This window comes from Lepidochelys kempii, chromosome 7 (assembly GCF_965140285.1).
Source record: "Lepidochelys kempii isolate rLepKem1 chromosome 7, rLepKem1.hap1, whole genome shotgun sequence".
Classification (NCBI taxonomy): Eukaryota; Metazoa; Chordata; order Testudines; family Cheloniidae; genus Lepidochelys; species Lepidochelys kempii.
Genome location: NC_136386.1, coordinates 19,228,538 through 19,255,994, shown reverse-complemented (window position 1 = coordinate 19,255,994; position 27,457 = coordinate 19,228,538). Strand labels below are relative to the sequence as shown.

The following is a 27,457-nucleotide window of genomic DNA, read 5'->3' as shown; positions in this document are numbered from 1 at the left end:
TGGAAACAAGGTGAGTTACATCCCATTCCTTGTGGTCTGGGAGGGTCACAAAGGCCAGAGAGAATCTAAAGTTAGAATGGTCCAATTCTCCCTTTAATCTATTTCCAGACTCCCCCAAAGTCGATGGGGGTTCAACACATGGAGCAGCTGCAAAACTGAGCCCATAGAGACTGCTCTCGTTATTCATGCAAACTACTCCTGTCACTCATGAGCAGTCCCATGGTCATGGGTCACATTCTGAACTGACTGGCGAGGGCTATCAGTCACACACCTGACATTTTGCCAAACGATCTCCTTGTTTGTTCGTCTGAACTGTGGAAATGGATGCTGCCGTTCTTTCCATCCTATAAAGTAACATGCAGGTCATTTGATCTTAAAAGATCCATAGGAATATTACCAAAAAATCAACTCTGACCCATGGGGCAGCTCAGATAAGAAAGGGATGCAGAACCAGACCCCCAAAGAGGAAGAGTGGCACGTTCCATGCCTCTATCTAAGTGACCCTTAAAAGGTTTGGGTGGTAGGTACAGATCAGATGTTTCAGCTGAAGCTCTTAAGTCTACAAACAAGGCCTGGAAATCTTGTGAGAAGAACCTTTCTTGGGAGATTTCCAGCACTTCTTCCAGTGCTGACCAGAACATATAAGCAGCAATGTCCCAGCCCCTACCATTTGTATCAGAAATGATTCCCAAAGTTCAGGCACGATCAGAGCCTGGGGTTTTGATTCGGCCAGCATGGAGACAGAGAGGATCAGAGCAACATTCATACTTTGATCTGAAGGTCATCGGTTCAAATACATCTTTATTCATATTGTATTCCCCTCGCCCACAAAAAAATGCCTCTCTAAACACCTGAGAGCCTGAGGGAAGTGTCCCTTTGAGCTTGGCTCTAAACCTGGATGAAGGTTTGGCGTAGAGAGGAGACTAACTTTTTTCTGAACAAGTTTTCTCATTGCCACCTTCATCCATTCCTATCGTCTCATGAACATGGTAATTTTGATGCTATTGCTGCAAGCTTCTCCAGGGTTGTAATTTAACCAGAACTTTTTGCTCCAGGCTAACATTTGGCATCCAGGGTCTTCGTCTGGGGGCAGGAGGGTAATTTATTTATTATTTCTAGATGCAACTCCAGCTGGCCTCTCTATGGACACATTAAAACAGTGATGGATCAGGACATTGATGTTGCTTGCAATATGAGCACTAGAAGCTATATCAAGATTGGAAGCAACCTTATCAGAGGGAACAAAGATACCGGGCCACATTGGAACCCAGAAATAGCTGCAAGGTATGTCGTTTATCTGTCTGTCCATTGACAGCTATTGTGTAGATGACAGCAAGCAGATTCTTCACCAGATGGGTGGCCCATGCACAAGGGGTGAAAAGATGTGTTGGAAGTGGGGTGGAGGATTTTTCTCCAAGTTTTCAGGGTTCTTGTGCATCCATATACATTCTGTTGTTGTTTTTACTATCACCTCTGGAAATATTCAACTAAGTCCAGTAAAATGATGATGATCTTCCATATCGTTATAAGCTAACAATCAGGAAGATTAAGGCAGTGTCCACAGCTCTGGGTTCAAAGTTTGAATTTCTGTGTCCACAGGGGCCCAACCAGAAAGACTGGGGAGTGGGGAACAGTAGCAGGGCAGGGGACCATGAAAAACTATCCTCCCCTGAACCACAGCGGTCTTGGGGGTGAAATGCAGAGCATCACTACACAATAGCCTAGGAGAGGAAGTGAGAAAGAATGCTGCATCCACTGGAAACTACGAGGAGATTTAAGTAGCCAATATGTAGTTATCCAAGCAGGAGAGGGGAGCTAACATCCCTGCTCTTGTGAGGAGTGCCAGAGGATTTTCAGCTGATGACATCCTCTGTTTTACATCCTACCACAGACATGGCATCTTCAACAACACAGTGCCCCCTATTACTACGCTGGGGCATTGAAGGTTAGTACTGACTCAGAGAAAAGTGTGCACCTGGGGCTATGTCTGCAGTGCAGCTGGGAGTGAGTCTTCCAGACTGGGTAGACAGACTTGTGTTGGCAGTGCTCACACTAGTGCACTAAATACAGCTGTGTGGATGCTGGGCTAGCCACCCACACTCAGACCCACTCTCTGTCGGTGCTGCAACATCCACACAGCTATATTTAGCATGCTAGCATGAGTCCCATGGGACCAACACAAGCCTGTGCACCCAGGCTGGGCAGCTCATTGCCTATGCAGTGTAGACATACCTTGACGGAGTCCCCCAAAGCATTCTCTGTAATGCAGCATTCCCTATCACCATGGTGGGCATTAGGTTTCGTAATGACTCAGAGTATCCTCTACTGAATCACATGGAAACACTGTAGTAGCTTGACCCAGCCCAATCTGACTTAACTTGTGTCTTCTGACTGGAATCGCAACATGAGGAATGATGGCTTCCGGCACTCCAATCCAGCTACGCTTATAAGTTCATACAAGGGATATCCTTGTGGGCCAAATTTTCCACTGCTTCTAGGCACAGAGTTGCATGTCTAATTTGTAGGACACACTGGTGGAGATAATCAGTAACTCAGCACACAAATTAGGCCTCTAGCGGTGCGTACTTTGTGGGTGCCTGTGCAAAGGCACATTGAAAACTGTTTGAAATCTGTCCCCCTCCTAGCAACAGGCTATGATATGGCACAAAATGGGCGAGGCAGCCCTCACTAGGAAGGTACAAGGTGAGCACAGAAGGTATATACATGGATTGGAAACTTTGAATTGAATTTGTAAGTTAATTACCATAGATTTTTGCAGAGAATAGGTTGTGTCATAAGGATCTCGCTCAGCATCCACAGCAATAAGTATCCAAACACGTAGCAAAGAGTTGGGAGCCAGTGTCTATTATTATATATTGCTCCATACACTCTTACTTTAGTGACTACAAGAAAATAGATGGCATATTTTTTTAAAAGCCACCTGCCCTTTGATTTGATTTGATGGTGATGAAAGCACAATTGCCACTGAAGTACCTTGTAGGTAGACCCACCAGTTAATTGACAATGATTGACAAGAGGTTGTTAGAAGGAACCATGCTACTGGCTTATCCACATAATATCTCCTGCTGTGTTTGAGGACTGATGTAGATTAAAAAATAAAACAGATTCTAGCTCCAGAATAAAAGATTAGATTGAAGATACAGGTAATGAATTGGGAATTTAATTTAGCCACCAAAATTTATTCTAAAAACCAATTATTAATCACTGCCAAATGCCTGCTATTTGGCTAGCATGTGAGACAGACAAAATGCTGCCAAGTGGCATCAGACCTCTCTCTCAAAAGAACAGTCTATGCATAAACCTATGCTGCTTCAGTTCTGCTTCCTGGGTGCATGAAATCTGCACGATTGTTTCGCAATGTGGATCATCAAAAAAGAAGAGAGCTGAGTTAAGAATCACTTTAACTTGTCATCTGAGCGGGTTTCACACCAATACCTCTGGAGGCAAAAGGCCAGGGAGTTTGACTGGAGAGGGGCTGTCAGACTGTAACACCATTGTCTAATGCTGATACAGATTTTCCTTTCTTTTCAGCATTCAGCAACTGGTTATAATTTAATAGAATGGAACTAACAGTGACCAACACAAAATACACATGTTTTGTTTTCACATCTGAGTCTATCATGGCCATGAATCCATATTCTGAAATGATGGGAGGTGTTATTAGTCACACACATACCAATATTTTAGCAAAAGGTCTCTTTGTCTGTCATACGAACTGTGGAAATGAAGGATGGCATTTCCCTCATTCTATAAGAAAAAAATGTGGATTGCTTCATCTTAAGTGTCCATGAGAATGTTAGCAGAAAAAAAAATCAATTTCTCTTCCTTCTAATCATCTCATGACACTGAGCCTTTAGGTACTCACAGAGAAAAACATTTAAGGAAACACTTGCAAAATTGACATGGAAATTTTCTAACACAGGCATAAAATCTTTTTATTCATCCTTTACTTTGATGATCATAAAAAAGGTTAGTTATTTGATTTAGTATTTATTAACACTGACTACAGAATAAAAACAAAAGGACCCATCCCAGATTCTTGGCACCCTGGACACACAGTTAAAATATACAGTTATGCAAAATAATCAGATTCCCATGCGCATCATCCCAAGCAGCATAAATTTAAACCAAACATGCAAGCCTTTCCATGGAGACATATTACTCACTCATCAAAATACGTACTTATCATGGGCAAGTGGGCTTTTCCAAGGTTGATGTAAGGGTGCAAACACATGGCACAGCTGACTTGAATTCATCAGCCCAATGAATTCATAGTAAAGGAAACGAGGAAAGATAATTTCAAAAATGATTTTTTTAAATGGAAAAGGTCACAAATTGTGTTTAAATATGAAATTTACTGTTTACTTCCTTTCTCAGGCAAGTCCCTGATTCAGCAAAGTACCCAAGCATAGTGTCTAATTTTAAGTACATGTGTAGCCTTAATGAAATCAATAAGACTACTTGTGTGCTTAAAGTTAGGCATATACATAAATGCCTTGTTAAGCAGGGCCTAAATGCATGCTTTCAAAGGAAGGGGCAACAAGGGGTGGGCTAAAATACATTGCACCTTTGTGCATACACAACGGGAGACCTGATGGGGCTCATTAGGTCATTGTTCACCTAACTGCTGGATTTGCACATGTAAATGCTGGATTTTGTTGGTGCAACTGATTAACTTTCCATTGTAAGCCATCTCTATAGCCGATAACTATACACACCAAAAAGCTGTCTGTAACAAGAAATCTGGCCCTGCAACAATAAATCCAGCCCTACAACGATACACAACAAACTACTAATCTGCCTTTGCATCAGATACACCCAGCAGTCTATCTGTAATTCTTGTAAATAACACATACAGATGATGAGTTGTTACAGTCATCATAAACATGGTTTGTTGCGTTCAGAGTCCAGTTTGTACATCCCAGAAAGCACTAGTCAATTAGCCCTAATTGCCCTCCGATTGCCAGTATGAGTGGGGAAGCTAAGGACTGAGTGGGAACGTAACTGAGCAACACTTACAACAATCCAGGTGGCCCCTCCAGATACTCAGATACCACTGCGACAAGGGGACATATAAGTACATCCTGTATCGTTGGTTGAGGCAGTTTGTCATGTACCTACCCTGTGGCTAGCAGGCTTTATTCTCCAGGTCTGTCAGTCTGGAATCTTTCATGAGTACTATATAGACACAACAACAAATGCAAACTACAACTGTATGAATATATTCCCCATGTTACTTCACATTTCCTAATTCTATTCATTTTTCAGCTACTTCTTTTGGGGGTTCCCTCCTCCCTCTCCGTCTGCCTGGGTAGCCCCTCCAACCCCCATTAATGTCCATGGAGGTTATGTATATGTAAGGAGTGTAGAACTGATCCTTTAGGGAGGAAGTAGAGGTACACTATTTGTGTGATTCTGGAATAAAAAGCCCTGGCCAGGAGTTGTTCTGATTATGCCTTAGTGTAAAACAGATGCAAAGTTTCATGCAACAAGTGAGGTGGGGTAGGGGAATTGATATAATTTACATGCTTTCTACCACTATCCATTGCTCAGAATCATAGCTATTAGATCTGAAACCAATTAAGTGTGAGACCTCGGCATAATAATAAAAGCATTTGCCACTAATTCCAGAATGCTCTTCTGGGAGCCATAGTTTCATATGCCTTTGAAATATAGTCCACAAAAGAGCTCTTACTTCCAGTTCATTTTTGTTCATGACTTTATATTAAAAAATCCCCAAAACTCATCTGGTTTGCTCTTAATGCCAAATCTGGAGGCAAGATGCATATTTACATTCAAGATCTGGCCTCTCCCTCAAACTTCTGGAGTTCCCAAGCAGGAAAAGAGCTGGAGAGTGAGAAAACTCAGGACAACCACACTCATTTATCTGTCTTGTTTTTACTGAAATAATTCAGACAAGGCAAACTGTATTACTTGGATTCTCTGAGGTATAATTTAGGAATGAGATGTTTACAATCAAGTCTCATTTGCATCTACCAGGAAGAAAACATTGGATGTGTTGGAATTTTCAACTGGCAGGTTAATTACTAGTTTAGCTACTAATATTTACTTACCCTTCTGCCATTTAAACAGACAATGGGCCAAACCCTGTAGACCTTTCTGATGGGAACAGTGCCCACAGACTTCACGCACCTGAGTCAGGATTGCAGAATTGGGCCCAGTGTGTGCTGTTTTATTTTTTGTCTAAGAGGATTTACTGCTGGAGGTGGGTGTTGGATTGACACCAGATCCTCTTTTTATCCATAGTTTAGGTCCAGCATGGGCATTGACAGTCTAAGCTTCACCAGGCAGTCCCAGGAACGGGCCTAAACACTGACATGGAGTGAGCTTCTCAGGGGGAGAGGTTCATTCATTATTTAAGGGCCAGATTCAGCCACCTTTACCCATATTGAATAGTACCTTGCTCCCCAAGTAGTCCCATTAAAAGGAAGGAGAGTCACTTGACATGAGTAAGGGTATCAGAATCTGGTGCTGAGAGACTTAGCTCAGTAAGTGCTGCTCCACTCCACACACAAATATAAACAAACTCCGAAATGAAGGACACCAACTGAGCAACACTTTAGAAAATTATTAAGCCCGAAGAGGTGAGGTTTTTTTAAGTGGACAAAGTTTGGAGGAAGAACATAGATCAAATGCTAAAACAATTCCTTAGAGGGAGCCTGAAGGTGAAAAGCACGATTATGTAGGTCGAAAGAGTCTGCCCTGGTACAAGGATGACCAAGCATGTTCTGTGTGACAGAACATAAAGCACAAAAGGAGCAGAATGTGAGATAAGATCTTGAAGATGTATTGGGTCGGACTCCAGGTAATGGAGCATTCCCCTCTCTGTGGCTTAGTCACTACCTGGTCCTCATTGCTACGGTTGCCAGGGTTCTAATTTATGCCAGCTGTGATGGTTTTGGTACTGTTGACACCTCTCCACTGGGAACTGACCTATGGCCATCAACTAATTTCTCATAAGTCACTGAACTACAACCGGGTGGTAACACATTTTGGTCACTTAGCAGTCTGGGCTGAACTGTAATCACTGACATAGAGGAGAAAGGTTCCATATCTCATTACATGTACTCTGAGCCATCCAGTGAAAGGTGTGTTTTCATAATATAACCTCTGACATATACTTTTGCTCCCATCTCTGTACCTTGTCTAGTGTGACCCAGATATTAGGCATTAACGAATTAAGTAGTGATGAGTTAAAATTTAAAAGCTCAGGACTGGATGGCTCAGTGGTCTGACAATATGATACAGAACCTTTCACCTCTATTGGCCCGATCCTGCTCCAACTAGGAGTTTTGCCACTTAGTTTAGTGGGAGTTGGGCCATGCCCTTCATCGCTGGTTCAAATCTGACCCAAACTGATGGTAACCAAAAGTTGTTATTTCTTGATGGTTATTTGGTGGTCTACGTGAGATGGGTTGGTCTCAGTCTACTTCATTGTGAACAGGCCCACATATCAGAGACCCCATTATACAGTGGGTACAGTTCAGCACCCTTCTCATTAATCTCAGCAGAGAGCTGAAGGGACTGAGACTGAGTTACGGTCTCAGCCCCTCCAGAACAGACGCGTTCTGTGCCCAAGCAGAGGATTTGCCTCTATGGAGCGATTGATCTGGCACCTTTTATAAGTAACTACATTAACTTACAGTTAAACATAGGGAACCAGGTGGGTGACGTAATATCTTTTACTGGATCAACGTCTGTTGATGAAAGAGACAAGCTTTCAAGCGACACAGAGCTCTTCTTCAGGAGCAGCTAAAAAGCATTTGCAGCATTATTATTTTTAGTCAGCATTTGTAGGAGAACAAACTTGCGAGTCTTGCAGATTTCAAAAAAAGAAAAACATAGTTTAGAACTGAAGAAGAACAATTAGTAAATCCATAACCCTTTGGATCATACCCATACAGTGTTATACATAGGTGCCGTCTTCTAGAAACATCACACTTGAGATATCAGGAAAAAGCCACGGCTCAGCTACAAAGATGGGGAACTAAAACACAAAGGGACAGCATAAAGTTAAAAAACAGATATTTAAAAAAAAATTCCTTTACCTGTACAGTCACCAGTACTTCATATTTTAAAATGGAAAGCTTTTTGACAGTCTAATTTCCTTTTTCACTATTTATGTTGTTTGTTCACCTTTTGTATTTCACTCCCCTTAGAAACTAAATGTAGATCGGTCAATTTCACTTTTGACTACAGTTAGTCCTGGCCAGTTTGATTGCCAGGTTTTCATGGGCTGCAGTATTTAGGTTGCCAACACCACAAAGTAATATTTAAATCCAGAGAGAAAAAAAGTTTTCACTTAAAGGGAGAAAAAAAAATCACTAATTTTTTTTTCTACTACTGTTAGGTTTTGTACACCCTTTGTTATATGGATGAATGGTTTATTTTATTTTTTTTGTAGATACTGACATCCTGCTCATTTCTGAACAGAACGTATACATAAACATACAACCTAAGCTACCTTTGCCTCATTAATTAACATGGATGCACATGTGAAAAACATGCAAACCTTAGTCTCAATAAACGATTCAAAACATTGTTTGTGTCACCGAGGCAATGTCAGAGAAAGGACCAAACTGCTACAATATGTCCAAAAATACGCAGCACTCAATGATACCCTACAAATGACATTAAATGTGAGACAGCTATTAGTGGGAATGTAAAACACATGCTGCTTGGACTAAAAGGTCAAGGATTTATCTTGCAGTTGCAGATAGCAGAGTCTCTCAAGATTAGGAATGAAAACATTTCAAGTTTCCTAGTAAAAATAATGTAGGCACATACATTTACAACTGAAGCACAATAATAATATTCTCTGAAAGGGGCTGATCCTGTCCCCTTTCTCAAATAACAGGACTTTTACCTGAGTGAGGACTGCATGATTAGACCTATGTATAACACAGTGAAGTTAGAGCTTTTTCTCTGTAACAACCAAATTCTGCCTTCATTTGACTTCAGTGGAAGCGGCATGCACATATCAGAGCAGAATTTGACCCTAAGGCCCTATCTTCAATGGGACCACAGGTGCTTAAAGTTAGCCATGTGCTTTAGTGCCTTGTTGAATCAGGACCCAAATCAGGAAGCTGTACTTTAAAAAGTTCTTTGACTTTTTGGATCAAAACACTTTTGTGTTGGGAGTGAGAGGCCCAAAGCAAGCAGCACTAATTATAATTAAACACATTTAGCACTTTTACTTTCAAAGCACTTAAGGAACATTAACTCATGAATCCTCACCAAACCTCTGTGTGATGTGGGTAAGTATAATGATAAAAAGAAAAGGAGTACTTGTGGCACCTTAGAGACTAACCAATTTATTTGAGCATGAGCTTTTGTGAGCTACAGCTCACTTCATCGGATGCATACTGTGGAAACTGCAGAAGACATTATATAAACAGAGACCATGAAACAATACCTCCTCCCACCCCACTCTCCTGCAGGTAATAGCTTATCTAAAGTGATCATCAAGTTGGGCCATTTCCAGCACAAATCCAAGTTTTCTCACCCTCCGCCCCCCCCCCCCACAAACTCACTCTCCTACTGGTAATAGCCCATCCAAAGTGACCACTCTCTTTAAAATGTGTATGATAATCAAGGTGGGCCATTTCCAGCACAAATCCAGGTTTTCTCACCCCCCTACCCACCTCCAAAAACCACTCACACAAACTCACTCTCCTGCTGGTAATAGCTTATCCAAAGTGACCACCTGGATTTGTGCTGGAAATGGCCCACCTTGATTATCATACACATTTTAAAGAGAGTGGTCACTTTGGATGGGCTATTACCAGCAGGAGAGTGAGTTTGTGGGGGGGGCGGAGGGTGAGAAAACCTGGATTTGTGCTGGAAATGGCCCAACTTGATGATCACTTTAGATAAGCTATTACCAGCAGGAGAGTGGGGTGGGAGGAGGTATTGTTTCATGGTCTCTGTGTATATAATGTCTTCTGCAGTTTCCACAGTATGCATCCGATGAAGTGAGCTGTAGCTCACGAAAGCTCATGCTCAAATAAATTGGTTAGTCTCTAAGGTGCCACAAGTACTCCTTTTCTTTTTGCGAATACAGACTAACACGGCTGTTACTCTGAAACCTGTTATAATGATAAAGAAACTCAGGTAAGTCAAATTAGTTTGAATTTACTTTACTGAAAAAGAACAGCATCTATTGTAATAATAACCCCATTGAATGCTTGATTATTATGTTGGAGAGGGGACTGAATCTATGTCTAGTTTATGCTGCATTTAACACATCTTATTTCAGTCACAAACAGTTCAAATATAAGCTATTAAAAACTGGTGACATATGTTAGCATTAGCTAATTGCTGTAATTAGCAGTATATAGAATGATTGCAGGTTAGTAAGTTTAAAACTGGTGTCTATTTGCTTTGACTAACTTTCACCAATTGACTGTCTCTTTAAGCATATATTGTGTAACATATATTGTGTAACAGAGCCGCCCCCCATGCGGTAGCATGACCAATCCCCTCCCGGTCTCCTACAGCCCCACCCTCGAGAGCCTTGAAACCGCCCAGGGGCCACACCCATCCCAGCTAGGGTGCTTCTGCCCATGGCGGTGCTTGGTACAACTGCCTGGGTATCACTGCTGGCAGGGCCCCTAGGAGTCCCCGGTACTGCCCCTGCAGAGCCCCCTCCCACCACCTCAGTAACATCCCTTATAGAGCCCCCCCCCATGCTACACCCCATAGAGTCCCCCTCCCGCACTGGGCATTCATGGTCCACCATACAATTTCCATTCCCAGATGCGGCCCTCAGGCCGAAAAGTTTTCCCGCCCCTGCCCTACTGGCTGCTGGCGTGGGTATGTGAAGCCCCTGAGAAGGGATATGTGCCACTGGAAGCCCTGAGAAAACCTTTAGGCCCAGAACTGAGGGCAGCAGACTGGATGCAGGGATTGGACATCTACTTTTTTTTTTTGCTGGACTTTATTCTAGAAAGGTAGGGACTAAAGTGTGATGTAATTAGGTGGCTGGACCACAGCAGACCATAATTAGACTACTAGAGCAACTGTTGGCAGGGGGCACTAAACTACGTCTGAGCAAATACATGTGAATTGACTACAATAGGTGGTAGGTGCTTATATATACCTTTGGGGAATCTGGGCCTTAGCATCTCTATGCTTCCACATTCCCAGAAGTTTGTATCAGAGCTTGGATCAGTGTTTCTGACACTCAGGACTTTTGGTAGTAATCATGTTGTACTTGTGCCCAGAGGCTGATTGCAAATGAGACCCCGTTAGGCTGTACATACAAGGAGTAAGACATAGTCCCTGAATGGAAGAGCTCACAACCTAAATAGGCAGGACAAAGGAGTATCTTTACTGGTGAAGACCTGAGGCATAGAGAGATTGACTTGCCCAAGCTTACAGAGGAAGTCAGTGGAATTAGCCCTCCAGAGTCTTAGGCTGCTGCTCGATCCACAAGACCATCTTTTTCTTCTCCCCAAAGAACTGTGCTAAGTGATCTTATAACCTATAAAAGTTTTCCCATTGAATTATACTAAAACTTTGAAGATGTCAGGTCTGCCAAATCATGGCACCATTAATTGGGCGGCAAACTTTCACCACCACCGAGTCCATTGTTAACACAGGAAACAGTTCCTGGTAACAACCTGTATTTAGACAGCTCATCTCAGCAGCCAAAGCACTCTCAATGTGTTTTTAGCCTGATGGGTGCTGGAGAGGAGGCTAGAACTGACTCCCTGCATTACACGGTCTGTGATGCTCCATATTGCATTAGGAAAGGCTCATCATTCAACATCAGGAGACTTGAGGAAAAAACATGATTCCACTCAGAAAACTTCTCAGGGTCCCAATAAATCACTATCTTGTTCAGAGAAGCAGTGAGGGCCTGCAGCTCAGTGCCATCGGAACCACACTGTTCAGACGTGACTCCTCTGCACCCACAGCCACAGCTGTGAGGTATGTTTGCAGCAAACCTTAGCCCACTCTTCTTAGAGGGGAAGATCTATGGCAAAGGGATGCTGTCTTACTCTTTCTGCCAAGTAGCTAGCACACTGCTCAGGTTACATAAATCATCTATAATAACTATATGAAATCTGCCTGGCTGCACTGTAAACTGCTACTGCAATACAAATTAATAATAAACTAGAAGCTCAGTCCATGATTGTTCAAAGATTTGCTAAGGATTGCAAATCAACTGTTCTATTTACTGCCTCTCTGTTGTTTCTGAGTGCCTTGAAGTGGACTAGGCCGGTCCTTCACAGATACAATATGTATGATGAGGTCTCAGCCCCAAAGAGCTTATAATCTAACTACACAAAGACAGGCAAAGGAGAGAGGACCTGGGAGTAGCAGTAAGCACAGTGATCAAGGCCACGTTAGAGACAATTCCTGTGGGTTCATTTTTTTTTCTTGTTCCACCCCCATTCTCCCCTGTGACCCGCATTCCCCTCCCTACTCCTGCTCTTCTCCTTCTATCAATGAGCCCCCTCTCCCATCGTAACCTATAGACACAGAGCAAGGGCGTTCCAAGGCCAGAAGGGACCACTGTGATCATCTAGTCTGACCTCCTTTATCACACAGACCACAGAACTTTCCCAAAATAATTCCAGGAGCAGATCTTTTAGAAAAACACCCCATCTTGATTTTAAAATTGTCAGTGATGGGAATCCAGCATGATTCCTGGTAAATAGTTCCAGTGGATAATTACTCTATTGAAGAGGTATGCCTTGTTTCAATCTGAATTTGTCTAGCTACCTTAGCCAGTCCAAATGAGTCTGTGTGCACATCGGAGAGGTTGCAGGGGTTAGAGGCCTCCCTTGTGGACCGTCCTGCCCTCACTGATCAATATAGCTCCTCCTGACACCACACACACACACTCTGGGAGAGTGGAGTGGGGGGCTTCCAGTGATAGAATTGGACTAACAAGTTAAAATGTTCACCTTCCTGTGTGAAACGCATCAACTTTGAATGAACTTTTGCTTTCAGCTTGTCTGAGCTGGTGAAACCAAAGGGAGAGGCTCATGTCAAGCTCAAAGGACAGATCAGCATAATACCCCACCCTGCCATCAAAAAACAGAGGAAAAAAGAAGAAACTGTTGAGTTTTGCACAGATCTACTCACAACACCTCTATCTACCTTTCTCCTTCCCTCCCACGCACACACCAGGCAACACTTAAATCAGGCTTGGGAAACTGCCAACCATTTCCAGATACGATTTGTATAATAAACAAAAAAAAAAGATTTATTTTTCTGATTTCCAGGTGCTCAGTGTATTGAGCTAAGAACCACCCTCTTAGATTTTCTATCCCTAACACAGTCCCCATGCTAGAGAAGACATGGTGTGAAAGACAAATAGACAACACAGGATGCTGGAGAACTCACTTGATTCTAGGCAGGGGGCAGTGTCACATTCAATGACCTACTATATCTAGAAACCAGCCCCTTTCTTCCCTTCCAAATTGTCAGCTTGGTGGGTTATTTATTTGTGTCTGCTGAGTCAAACCAGTCCATTTCCAACATGTGATGGTGAACCGTCCTCTTGAAGCCAAGCTGTGCTCTGTTAGCTGGCTGCTAAAACCAGGAGAATAAGTAGATGTTTGTACTCAGCATATTAAAGGGAATAGAGCCTGCTTTTTGACAATGTTGAGTCAATATAACCCAAATAAGTGCATGAGTAATTCATGTTCCCTCTATAGAGCAACTGTTCCTGGGTACACATATCCCCCCCCCATGTCTAAAAAGCTGTTATAGTTAAACCTGCATAAGCAACAAACAGGAAGGGATTCTGGCAGTGGGCAATTGTCCATAGTGGGAGGCATAGGCTGTTTTTTGTTGTTTTTTTCAGACCTTCCTTCCTTTCTGAACAAAGAAGAATAGTAAGAGCTGCATATTGGAGATTAAAACTCCTCTATTAATAGCATTATCCAAACATATTCTCTAGGGATTCCAATTCCACTAATAATAATGGGCGTGTGTGTGTGTGTGAAGATTTCTGGGAAAAAATCAACCTTAAAGCAGCTTATCAGAGGATTGTTTCCTGACAACAACAAAGTGAAATATTTACCAGGTATCCTGCAAGACCACCAATATTTTGTCTCAAACTGTATCAGTGTAGATAAGTGGTCTGAACAGTAAACTGGGAGTCAAAATTCCTGGGTTCTATTCCTGACAAGGCCAGTGACTGTGTGCCTTTGGACAAGTCACTTATTCACTTGGGCCTAAATTTTCAAACATTACTAGTTATTTTGGGTGCCTCAAGTTCTGGGTGTCCAATATGAGGTGCTTTAAAAGGGTGATCTCACTTGAAAGGAGACCAGATACTGTGGTGATGAGTGGTGCTATAAAACCCTAAAATAGATTGATTTATGGGGCTAGACTCCCAAAAATGGAGGCATTTAAGTAACTTGTCACTTTTGAAAATGTAGACCTCTATGCTTCCTATTCTCCTTCTGTAAAATAGGGATAATGATATTTACCTGGCTCACACTTAAGGCTTAATTTACCAGCATTTATAAAGTCCTTGATGTCCTAGAATGGATGGTGCTAAATACAATGTGGTGTTATATTTAAAACATGAGTTTATTTCTGGGCAGTTAAAGTCACAATAGTATTTAAAAATTGAAAATAAAAAACCCAAAACAATCTTGGAATCCCATATTTTAAAAAGAACTGATATCCCTAATGGATAGTTATGATTTAGCAAGGACAATGAGTTAATGAGAAAGCATTGTATTTAATTCTATGCACATCTTCAGTGGACATGGCATGGCCATTGCAGTTATGTATTAATTAGTGCTCTGAAATGGGAGAAAGGGACATGAAAGGGGTGAAGGGAACTGGCAGGTGTAGAAATTAGAGTAGACAACAACAGAGGATGTTTCTATCCAGAATACGAGTCATCCAGAATCCCCATCAGCTTCAATGATATGTCGTGTATAAGTGAAAATAGCTCAAGTAACATGAGAACAGCCCAGACTCAGGGATGACTCAGGGCATTGAAAGTGGGACACCGAGCCTATCAGCAGGAGCTTGCCAGGAGACTAGTGACCAAACAGCAGACCTAACTGCCACCACGTGATCTATGCATGGGAAGGCCACTCCATGCACAGCTCACACCCTTCCCAAGTGGAAGGAGGCTCCACTATAATACATACGAGTTTCCTTTTATTTACCCTTTGGTTTTCTTAGGTTGTGCTCAGGTCACATTTTCAAGCTTTCCTTCAGAACCATGAGGGTTAGAAACTTTCTTTTTTAGTAAAAGTTAAGATTTTCACACATTCACAGGACTCCAGGACCTGAGGCTTTAAGAAATACAGCAATTATTGTGACATTATAAAAGCAAGTGACACTGCAGCCCTTCCTCTGGCCCCAGAGAGGGTGGTCGGCAAGTCTGTGGATCCACAATGGGAATTGGGCAGACAAGGAGCAGGGCTTGGCACTACCTCATTTCCCTACCAACTCAAGAGAACAGACTGGGAAGACAACCCAGACCCAGGACAATCTTATCCTCCTTTCCCTGATGGAACAATTAGGGAGAAATCTTGCTGAGTTTTCCTCCCCATTATTGTCCTCCTGTCAGTTTTCCTGAGGGAGAAAACAATTAGCTCATAGCTCGCAAATAGTGGTTATGTGAAATGAGTTTGGTGTGGGTCTCAGTTTATTTCCCAGAGGACAGGTGCTCACATCACACATACAAACCCTCTCTGTATGGGCAATATCAACAGAAAGGCCAACAAATGAAGTGGCAGAGAGACTGAATGCCAGGTCATAGATTCAGCCAATATGGCTTACAAATATCTGTTTCTCAAGAATCTGTTTTAATTTAAAAAATAAGTCAATCTGTCTCTAGCTGGTATGGGTGCACAGTAAACTTCACAAATGTGCACTCAGAGTAACTGATGCAGAGACCTCTACCTGAATCTGCAGAAAGCCTGCAACACTTGTTCTATAAGGTATGAACCCTTCATCCCAGTGAGGGGTTAACTCAGATGCCTGGTGATGATGATTTGTGTCAAAATTGTTAACTATTTCATGCCACATGTAAGAGCTTGTCTACATGGCAAAGTTTTACCAGTTATAGTGGTGTAAGTATATAGTTAAATCAATACAGTTATACTGATATAAACCCTGTAGACCCTTAGTCCAGTATCAGAGCTGCTTTTTTAAAATTTCTCTTAAACCTGTCCCCAAGCATTTTAAAAAGGCACTTGTACACTGGAATATGTGTCCACATGGGTGTTATGTCAGCTTCACTATATTGGTTTAACTTCACTCCCTAGCTAATAGTGGTATAACTTTTCTGGGTAAGAAAAGCCCTCTGAAAGGAGAGGGAGGATCACTGACCTGCACAATTTACTGAGTGATGTCTCACTATGGTGCCCAACCTAAATAGACCAAGCACAAGGTGCCTAATGGAGCTCAAAGAACATGTACAATCATAATTTGAACACCTGCACAATCTACTGGGAGCACTAACTCATCGGAGCAGAGCTTATTTTGTGAGCGAAGGTGGAAGAGTACCACCCCAATCTGATCCTTGCTGAGCTCTCATTCCTAGGTCCTCTTGGATAGGATTATTATCAGGAACATTATCAGAGCAGTGTCAGGGGACCCTGTGCTATATCTGCTCTGGGAATAAACAGAAGATTTCAGGCTCTGGGGATGTCAGCCTTTCTTGAACACATTTAAAAAGGAGCACCCAAATGCAAACACATCTCCATTGGAATAGAGGGCATTAAAACAAGGAGTGCATGGTACCAGTGACTGAAATACAGTGGGATTGGGAGAGATTCCCCCCCTCCACATACTTGGAATATTTGTCCACTTAATTTATTCCTGACCCCCAAACCCCAGACAGTCTGACCTCCTCTTCTTTGTTATCCTTTCTTGTACAAGTCTCTTTATGGGGAGTGCAATACTTCAAGAGCAGTGAGAGTTAACCTAATCTGACTGTTGGGGGGGGGGGGGGGAGAGCTCTGGATGGGAGGGGGTTGGCTGCAATTAATGTTGTTTGGTTAGGGCTATTTTTACTTTTGGTTGCAGTCTTGCTTTATGTCCCGAGGAGAAAAGTTCTTATCTCGCCTCTCTCCTTCAGTCCCAGTCCCATATTCTGATTAGAAACATGAAAAAAACACAAACACAAGAGTTATTTGTTAGAAGAGGAGCTGCTATCAAGGAACAAGGGCTGCCTCTTTGTGTGGTTGGCTGGTGCAACGCTTGCCTTCCAGCTTTTGGAAAATATCTTTAACTTAATCACATTCACATGACAAACCCCAAATTTAAAAAAAAAAAAAAAAAAAGCCCATGAGTAATGCAGAAAGGAGAGAGGGGAGAAGAGAAGTCTGAGAGCAGCGGATCGCTTCACAGGCAGCGCGGAGCTGTCTGAGAGAGAAGAGAGGGTGCAGCCTTTGCAGAGACGAGATCGGGACCAGCTTAACCCCAGCCGAGCTCCGGGCCGGCGAGGAGAGAGAGAGAGAGAGAGGAAGGTCCAGTAACCAGGCAAGGGCTGCGGATTGCAACGAAAGCTCAGGACTTCCCTCCTGGCGTCACTCAGTGCTGAGGCGTGTTGGCTTCGCAGGAAGCAGGTTTTCCTCCCCTGGCTTTGCAAAGCCCCCTTTCCCGTGGAGCCTCATGCACTCTGCAGAGCAGCAGCCCAGGCGGCAGGATGGCTCCCCGGGAGCGAGGCGCTAAGGGGCTGGCCCCCCTCCTGCTGCTGCTCGCCCTGCTCGGCAGCCCCAGCGCCGGCCTGGAGGTGCAGCACAAGTTCCTCTCGCCCACCTTGACCAACAACTTCGCCCTGGATGGGCTGGGCAGCAAGATCTACCTGGCGGCTGTCAACCGGCTCTACCAGCTCTCCGGCCCCAACCTGACGCTGGAGGTGGAGGAGCAGGTGGGCCCGGTGCCGGACAACCCCCTGTGCCACGCGCCCCAGCTGCCCCAGGCCTCCTGCGAGCACCCCAAGGTGCTGACCAACAACTACAACAAGATCCTGCAGCCGGACCCGGAGCAGGGCATCGTGGTGGTGTGCGGCTCCATCTACCAGGGCTTCTGCCAGCTGCGCAGCATGGCCAACATCTCCGCCGTGGCCGTGAGCTTCCCGCCGGGCAGTGCCGGCGGCGGCGGCGACCCGGTGACCGTCTTCCCCAGCATGCTCAACATCGCGGCCAACCACCCCAACGCCTCCACCGTGGGGCTGGTGCTGCGGCCCGCCGGGCCGGCGGGCGGGGGGAGGCCGGACACGCGGCTGCTGGTGGGGGCGACCTACACGGGCTTCGGCAGCCCCTTCTTCCCGCGCAACCAGAGCCTGGAGGACCACCGCTTCGAGAACACGCCCGAGATCGCCATCCGCGCCCTCAACGCCCGCGGCGACCTGGCCAAGCTCTTCACCTTCGACCTCAACCCCTCCGACGACAACATCTTCAAGATCAAGCAGGGGGCCAAGGCCCGCCACAAGCTCAGCTTCGTCCGGGCCTTCCTGCACCCCGCCCCGCCGCCGCGGGGCCCCGCCGCCGCCGCCGCCGCCTACGCCTACCTGGCCCTCAACAGCGAGGCCAACGCCGGCGACAAGGAGAGCCGCTCGCACAGCCTGCTGGCCCGCATCTGCCTGGCCGAGCCCGGCCGCAGCGCCAACGCCAGCGCGGGCGAGACCAAGAAGCTGACCGAGTCCTACATCCAGGTGGGGCTGCAGTGCGGGGCCGGGGGCGGCGACGGCTTCACCCGCCTGGTCTCCGTCTTCCCGGCCGCCGCCCCCCTGCGGCTGGGACCCCCGGCGGCGCCGCCGCCGCCGCCCCAGGAGCTGCTCTTCGGGGTCTTCGAGAGAGCCGCCCCGCCGGGGGCCCGCCAGCACTCGGCGCTCTGCGCCTTCCGCTTCGCCGACATCGAGCGGGGCATCCGGCGGGCCAGGAACTCGTGCTTCGTGGAGCCGGACTCCGGGCTGGTGACCGTGCTGGACAGCGTGGTGCAGGGCACCGGGCCGGCCTGCGAGAAGAGGAACATCCAGGTAGGGGAAGGGAGGCGGGCCCGGGGTCGGCCCCTCCCCACCCCCCCCCAGTTCTCGGCTCAGGAGTGGGGATCCCTCCGGTAGGACGGAGGCAGCCCGGTAACGTTGCCTCTCGTCAGTGGGGAACCCCCCCTGCGCAGGGGTGGGAATAGAGGGGGCCCGGGTAATGGGGGAGTCCGGGGAGAGCAGAGTTCCAGCATTCGGGGAATCACCGAGAAAAGTTCCCAAGGCGCCCCAGATAATGCTGCAGCTCAGTTTTCTAGGACTGAGGGACACAACCTTCTGGAGTGAGAGAAACTGGAAGGTCCCCTCGCAGTGCTGCTGTGCAGGGAGCAGGTTTGCCCCTATGGAGGACCAGAGGGAGGAGTTGGGGAACTTTCCCTGCACTGGGGAGAACCCCTAACCCTGAAAAAGTGCAGCTCAGGGGAGCAGCTTTTGAAGTGGAGGGCACAGTAACCACCTGTTGGGGGAGAAATGTCAGGTAATCCGTGTGACGCTGCACTTTGGTGGAACCAAAGAAGTAGGTTTTACATTAGGGAAACCACCTGCTGGGAGAAACCTAGCTGTTTAGTAGGTGAGAGACTGCAAGGCAACCTAGAGCTCTGCAGGACAGGGCTCAGCACACCCCAGACAGACTGTGTGGTGAGCCCCTACTGGTATCAAGCACTACATGGACTGGAGTGCTTGGCTGGGGCTGGACTCTCCAAGGTCCCATTCTTGAAGTTCTTACTCAGGCAAAACTCTATTAAAGTCAATGTAAGGATTTTAGGATTGGGTCTCAGGCTTAGATTAATAATAACGTTGAAACTTCATGACTAGCTGGGTAAGCGATAACCGTCCATTTGGCTGAAGTCTGGAGGGGTTAAGAATCTCAGGGTCATGGAAGTTAGAGGTGGAAAAGATTTATTAGTTTCTCCCTCAGGATTGTTCCTGTCAATCTGTTCTCCAGTGCTTTGTCTAGTCCAGTTTTAAACATCTCACGTGATATGGCTTTCACACCACTGTGTATCTGACAGAAGCATCCTTGGCATAAATGCAAATTAGAGATGGGATTTGGTCAGAAGCTTGGATCTGAGAACCACTGGACTTTGATTCCAACCACCACCACCCCAGAGCCAAGAGCCAGATCTGAATGTTGTAACTAGTCTCTATGGGCATGAGCGTGCACACTGCACCCCATCAAAATCAGTTGCAAAGCTCCACAGACTTCAGTGGTGCAGATCAGGCTCTGTTTCTTTAGTGGCCTGTCCCAAACCCCAGCACCTGAAACCCCGTCAGACTTTGGATTTGTGTGGTGGGTGGGGAGAGGGTGTCAGCAGCCAAACCCAGACCTCTCTCCGAGGTTTGCAGTTGAATGAAGCCAAACTTCTGCCCGGGACTGACGTGGGTGTCAGAATTTGTATGTGGATTCTGCACTCCCAGGACCATCTCTACTCAAATCCATCTCATAGCCTCCTCTGATGAATGATTCTGGTTTACTTATACTAGACAGTATTTAGGAGGTTGGGGGAAACATGCTGAGTACAGTGAGCTCCTTTTTTTCACAACGATTTACATTCATTTACCCATGTATAAATTTAGGTCCATTGTGAAAGTCAATTGGATTCCTGCTTGGTTTACTATGAAGCCAAACATGCAGTGGTTTTCGCACACATGTAACCGCCCCCTCTTTTATCAAGGAGCGTCTTTATTCCCACGTTCCCAGTGAACCAGTAGTGACTCACAGACTTTATTTTTCTCTTTCTTTTTGGTTGTTGCTCTCTGTACAGACACGGAGGGAGGGCAGCTATAAGAATGTGTGTTCGGTTGTAGCTGTTCTCTTCCCACGTCCCTCTGTGTATTCCTGCAGCAGGCCAGTGCAGGATGTATACAGTGCATGGTGAGGGGACACAGGCTGCATTGTTTCATTGCATTTGGGCTGCAAGTTTGCCATTGTCACAATTTGTTACCAAGTGGGCATAAATGTTAATAGAGACAAGATGGGTGGGTAATATATTTTATTGGACCAGCTTTGATGGTGGAAGAGACAAGCTTTTGAGCTTCACAAAGCTCTTCTTCAGGGTTGGAAATTAACACCTCTGCCCACTTTATTTTATGTGGTTTCTTGCAACATGTGTTTACCCCATATGCTTAACAATCTGTCCCACCTTGTAGTTAGCTTTTTACCTTTTCCAGTTCTGAAGATGAGCTCCGTGAAGCTCGAAAGTGTGTGTCTCCCATCAACAAAAGTTGGTCCATTAAAAGATATTACCTCACCTGTTGAGTCTCTCTCATATCCTGGGACCAACATGGCTACAACATTCATGAAATATAACTTTTAATGCCAGATAAAGATGCCTATATTCCCCTTTAGTAAAAGTCACAAACTATTTAACAATGGAGCTTCTTTAACACTATATCTTTTTTTCTTCCTCTGGGAAAGAGGCACAACTTGGCTCCATCAGAGATTATAAAAAAGTCTGTTTGATTTCACAGGCAAGACAGAGCACTTGTTTTGGGTTTCCGTGCTTTACAGTGGCAATGATAGAAAGGTTTCCTGTGTAACCGGTGTCTTTGGCAACAGCAGCCCCATGCTATGTTAAAATAGGTAGCCTTAATGCAGTAGTTCACAGACCAGCTTTAGGGAAGTTGAATTGTTTTCCTCTGTGGCAAAGTACAAGCTGCCAGACATCAGAAATCTGGTAACCATTTTGGCTTTTAAGTTAATGCCACAAAAAGACGTGGGCATGATGTGGGTCCAGGCCTGAGGCAGTCTTGGCTCCCAGTGAAGTCAGTGGGAGTTGAGGGCCTGACTTTCAGAGTTGCTGAACACACCTCTACTTTCGATGATTTCAGCTGCTGTGCTGGGTGCTCAGCATTCCTTACATGGAGGGCCTCAGCACTTTGCAGGGGCATGCCCTGTGTAATGACTGCAGGATTAGGCACTGTGGCTGAGATTCTCTAAAGGCACTACGGAGTTAGGTGCCCAACTTCCATGGAAACTCAATGGCAACAAGGCACCTAAACTTCCTCAGCCTCCTTCGAAAATACCAGCCTGTAAGAATAGTACAGGTTTTTCTAATTTAGAGTCACTTGAGGGCAACAATTAACAATAACGAATAAGCCATCATTTATCAGCACTTAAAATATCTAGTCTTTTTCCTCTGTAAAGCACTTTATAGATATTGATGCCTCCTTTTGGTGCTCTGTGAGGCAATTGTGTAAGTATATTTATTGCTATTCATAGCATGTGGGAACTGAAGCAGAGATTATGAGACTTGCCCTAGTCTGCGGATGGAGTCAGTGTCAGAGCAAGGGTGAAAACTCGGGTTTATAGTGTAAAGCAAAAAGAAAAGGAGTACTTGTGGCACTTTAGAGACTAACCAATTTATTTGAGCATAAGCTTTCGTGAGCTACAGCTAACTTCATCAGATGCATCTCACGAAAGCTTATGCTCAAATAAATTGGTTAGTCTCTAAGGTGCCACAAGGACTCCTTTTCTTTTTGCGAATACAGACTAACATGGCTGCTACTCTGAAAAATGTAAAGCCAGTGACTTCTCTCTAGCGACTGACAAGATCGATCCTTTTTTGGGGGGGGAGTAATTAATTTTTGTATTGATTCAATGATTGCAGAAATAAATGCTGTACTCAGGATCATATCTATACATAGCGATGACTAGGAAGATTGTCACTTATATAATGAAAGCATATTAAGAATGAGTGTGTCATTAGAAGTGTGGTTAAACAATGATGTACGTGGCATTGAGGGGTTGGTGCCACAAGGTTCTGAGCCCCCTCAGCTTCTGTTGAAGTCATTGGGAGTTGAATGCACCCAGCACCTTACAGGATCAAGCTCTTAGAAAATGTATATTTACACAAGGGGAGCAGTGTAGGTTAGTGATTATAGCATAGGGCTGGGAGTCAGGAGAACAGACTTCTAATCCTGACTCTGACTCTCTGTATATCCTTGAGCAAGTCGCTTCCCTGTGCCTCAGTAAACTGATCTATAAAATGATCTTACTGTAGTTACTGAGCTCACCTCACTGAGTGTTAAGGATTATGGTTGTGAAGGTGCTTTGTGTTCCTTGCATGGAAGGTTCAGCAATACATAAATGCAACATACTATTAACATTTGTTCCTGCTTAATATTTGTTCATTTCCCATTCACTTGAAGTGTGAATCTCTAGAAATGTTGACCTAGTCTGCTGGAAACCCTCTTACCTGCCATTTAGTTGGAAGAAGAGCTTTTAAATTTACCCCCCTTTTTCTTAATCATTAGGATTGTCAACAAGTTAACAAGCTGCTTTTATTTCCAACTCCCAGAGCAACTATATCAAGATGAGGATTGTAATATAATGTTTCTTTGCACTGAAAAAAAATCTAACATCAATTTCCACCTTCGAGACAATGAAATATTCTGATACATTTTGCGTCCCAGCCCTGGGAACACAGCAGGAAAATATATTACACAGCAGCTGGCATGGTGTTTTAGCTAAGGGTCTATCCATGTTTCTATTATAAGCTCCACTTTTCAGCAGTTAGTGGGTTCCCAGGTTGTGTTGGTTTCCCCTCCTCCCCATATAACTCAAATGAGTTAAAGTATTTTTTTTAAAAAAGTGCTTTTGTAGATTAGGGTGTTTTTTTTTTTAAATGAGTTTGAAAAAATATGAAATGACTAGTTGATTCATTCCAAACACAGGTTAGGCTAAAGAGAATTTATATTACAGAAAATGTAATGAGTAGTGTTATGGGGGCTGTTGTTTGGAAAGAAATCAAGGGACCCATCCTGCAACCCTTACTCATATGACTAATCCTTTTGAAGTCAGTGGGACTCATGGAGGTAAAGACTGCTTTTGTGAGTAGTGGATTGCATGATCAGGCCTTTAGTCTGTATGTTCTTTTGGTGAAGGGACTGTGCTTGTCTGTAAAGCACCATGCACACCTATAGTGCTGTAGAAATAATAATGAATAAATAATATACGTTTGGGGGACAGATGTATTGCCCAGAGAGAAAACTAGACAGGTCTAGTGTGGGTAGGTATTGCTTATGTTGTTAATATATTATTTATGTTCTGACAGTGTGCTCAATGCTGTACAATGGGTTGAGGTCTTTATTCAGCACAGTGCTTATCTTTAAGCCCCTGAATAGTTCCATTGACTTATTAAGCACAGGCTTAAGTGCTCTGCTGAATTGGGGTCTAAAAGGCCAGACAAAATGCCCATGCAGATTCTCTAGATAAGCAGAGGAAGATTAACAGAGTGTTGCTATTATGTGTTTTGTTAATGAAAGATTCTGTTAAAGCACTTATGAAAGAGGTGGGTTAAGACTGGTAGGTTTAGTGGAAGGCATGTGTTTTAAGGAGGGATTTTGAAACAAAGAGAGAGAGAGCCAAACCTGGAACTTCCCCCCAGAAGGCTAGTAGGGAAGTTCCAGGTTTGGCTCTCCTGAGCAGAGATTGCCTATCTATAACAACTTGTGTTTTTGTGATAGGGACAATAACTATCCCCTGTGAAGTGCTAGAATGGGACCACCAATGTATTTTCATCACATGTAACCTCAACAGGATTTGAATCCATGTCTCCAAAGATGATGATGAATATATGTGCTCTCTTTAGTGGGTACCTTCCACAGTGGGGTGCTGTCAGAGCTTAGGAAACACGGTTAAGTGTAAATGGGGCCATTGCTATATGGGACCAGATTCCAATCTCAGGTCTGCTTTCTTAAGGTCTTTCTTAAACCTGAGAAACCCCAGTGGATTTACTCCATATTTACACTATTGTAACAGGTCAGATTCTGGACTATTAAATTTGAAGGACCCTTAAACCTCACGCCATGTCCCTGGTATGCCTTTTAATTTCCTTTTTGAAACTTAATTAGTTAAGGGCCCAATCCTCCAATGTGCTGAGTACTGTAATTTCACATGGGCTTGAGTTGAGGGCACTCAGTAATTCCCAGGAGATGCTCTGCACCTTAGATGATCAACCCCAAAAAAGGATATTAAGGGCATGATATTCTGTTATGGTGTAGCCACTTTACACTACACAAGGGGCAAGTTGGCCATAAAGCTGGTTTAATTGGCCTGCTGAGGATTACCCTAGTATAAGGGAATCATCCAAAAGTGTACAGCCAATGTATGGGCTCTTATGTCACTCTCTATCTGTGATGTTGTCATAGCAGGGGGAAGGAGGTATGGCTGAGATACCTGTGTCCCACATTCATTCCTGGTTGTGTTTCAAGCCCAAGGGGCTGGAAGTTGGGATACTGGGAGGTCTGGCAGCACCCCCGGCTTGAATTGGTTTCCATCATATACAGGGTTGACAGTTTGGTTCAATAGTTCTCAGCACCCCCACTGTAAAAATTGTTGTAATGTCACTGTTCAAGGCCCTGGGGGCTGTTTGCAGCAACAGGAAATAGAGCAGCCTCCAGGCTGCTCTAATTCAGTCCTCCTCACAGCAGCAGCAGGATCAGGGGAGTGCAAATGTGAACGTTACGCCATCTTTGTGCACCCATTCTGCATGCTGCAGTCATCACTGAGGATCTGTCCCTAAACTATGAGGAGAAATAACTGTTAAAATACAATTTAATGTCTAATGCACATACAGAACTGAGGAAGTGGGGTTGAAACACCAATCTAAACCCAATTCTGTTGTGGGGACCTCCAGGGATTTCTGATTTACTGTATTTTACATGCTGAAATACTTAGGCATAGTGGCATGTGATAATGATGGAGTTTCAGCATTAACTCTGAATTTTCTGGCTCTTGTGGCTTTGTCAGACTCTGTATGTTAACTGAACAGTATATTTTGTGGTTTAATGATCAGATAGCCATCAATGAGTTTTATGATAATGAGTTGTTAAATAAAATGTACTGCTTGGGTGAATTATATAAACCATTTCAGTATGTGTATATTTGGGTTTGAAAATGTTGTCTAAAACCAGTAAGAAATGTTCCCAAACTAAAACTTGTATCCACATGGGAGTATGACAAAGCATCTACTTACTGTCCAAACATACTGTAGTGTCTCAATAGGACTGGGTTTTAAAGGAGGTTTGTCACTTTGAAGTACTAGTTTATACTAATTCTGAAACTCCAAACATGAAAATAAATCTCCTCTAACCATACATCTATTCAAACAAATCCAGAGGACTAGCCACAAAAAGGAAACTGCAGATTTACACTTAATTTATACATTAAAAATAAAGCAAAAGTTCCTGTAATACATTTTAGTTTTATATCATCTGATGCTTTTGGGGGTTGCTCGCACTATCTGAAGCTGCAAAATACTGTGGTGTTCCAAAGCTACAGTATGTCATTATATCACATTAATCTTTTTTTTTCTTACTGTGATTATATTGTTTTAGAGAGAAAATAAAAGTCTGTGTCCCTGGCCTGAAGAGTTCACTCTTTATGCCCCCAATCTCAGATATGTGTGGGTGGAGCTCTGTGCCTGTGTAGATCTGATTGTAGGATCAGGACTTGACTGTCCAGATCAAAGCCCTGGCTCCAACCTGCATTGTTCTTTGGAGAAGTTCAGACTTGAATCCGGATCTGAACGCAGTGTCCTGGGCCCATCTCTACTAAACAGTAGGTAACAATGGGAAGTTGGAGTGAAACACATCTAAGCAATTTCAAGATATATGCAAAGATGAAAAACCTGTAAAAAAGCTATGTGAAACTCACTGATCTTATCTAAAAGGGATTCATGTTGCTTGGGTTCTTACCAGCTGGTCTCAAACCACCCGAGAACTCCTTTTGTACCCACACCTGCTTTGAGTTTCAAGTCCAAATGAACCCCAGATTGCAATGGGAAATTCAGCCCAAGTCAGTGAGGTTCACCTGGCTTCACACCAAAACCAGAAATTTTGCCTGATTAAGAGCTTGTCAACCTGGTGGATTTACAGCGTAGTTAGCACAAAATAGTTAGGGTTTAAATTTAAAGCTATTCCACACTAACTCCCCACGTGGACACTCTTATTCTGCATTAAGAGTGCCTTTTTGTGGATTAGGTTAATCCACTTCCAGCTCTCTTAGGGACTTTTTAAAATCCTACTAGGCATCAATCCAGGTCTTTGGGTGCCTAAATACCTATGCTGTTCTGGCCCAATAGCTTGTTGGAAAGGATTATCAGAGACATTAAAGCATAAGGCCTTGGCTAAGGTAATTTAATGCAAACATTGAACAAGCAAGCGCTAGAGAGACATGAAAACAGTAAATTAAAAATACCTGAGACCCGTCACACTTACCTACAGCTACATGCTCACAGCTAATAGTATAGTCAATATTATTGATAGCATGTGGCTGTAAGTAATGATTCAGACCTTTAGAATGGCACACATGGATAATTTGCTCACAGCTATTGCAGTTGCATGCACAGATGCACTAATTGTGTGCACAAATGAGCAGTCTGACATGTCATTTGTGCATGCCGTTACTGCATTAAGGATAGTATCAAACAA

General features: G+C 44.2%; 1 protein-coding gene across 2 annotated transcripts in view; it reads left to right on the top strand.

The window, feature by feature from the left end:
* Nucleotides 1-17,325: 17,325 nt before the first annotated feature.
* PLXND1 (plexin D1) overlaps nt 17,326-27,457 on the top strand; it is a 123,699-nt gene continuing 113,567 nt past the window's right edge. For both annotated transcript variants that reach the window (XM_073351269.2, XM_073351270.2), the window contains exon 1: nt 17,326-19,018. In XM_073351269.2, the coding sequence (XP_073207370.2) occupies nt 17,684-19,018 (1,335 nt within the window). In that variant the 5' untranslated portion in view covers nt 17,326-17,683. The remainder of the gene's footprint in view (nt 19,019-27,457) is intronic.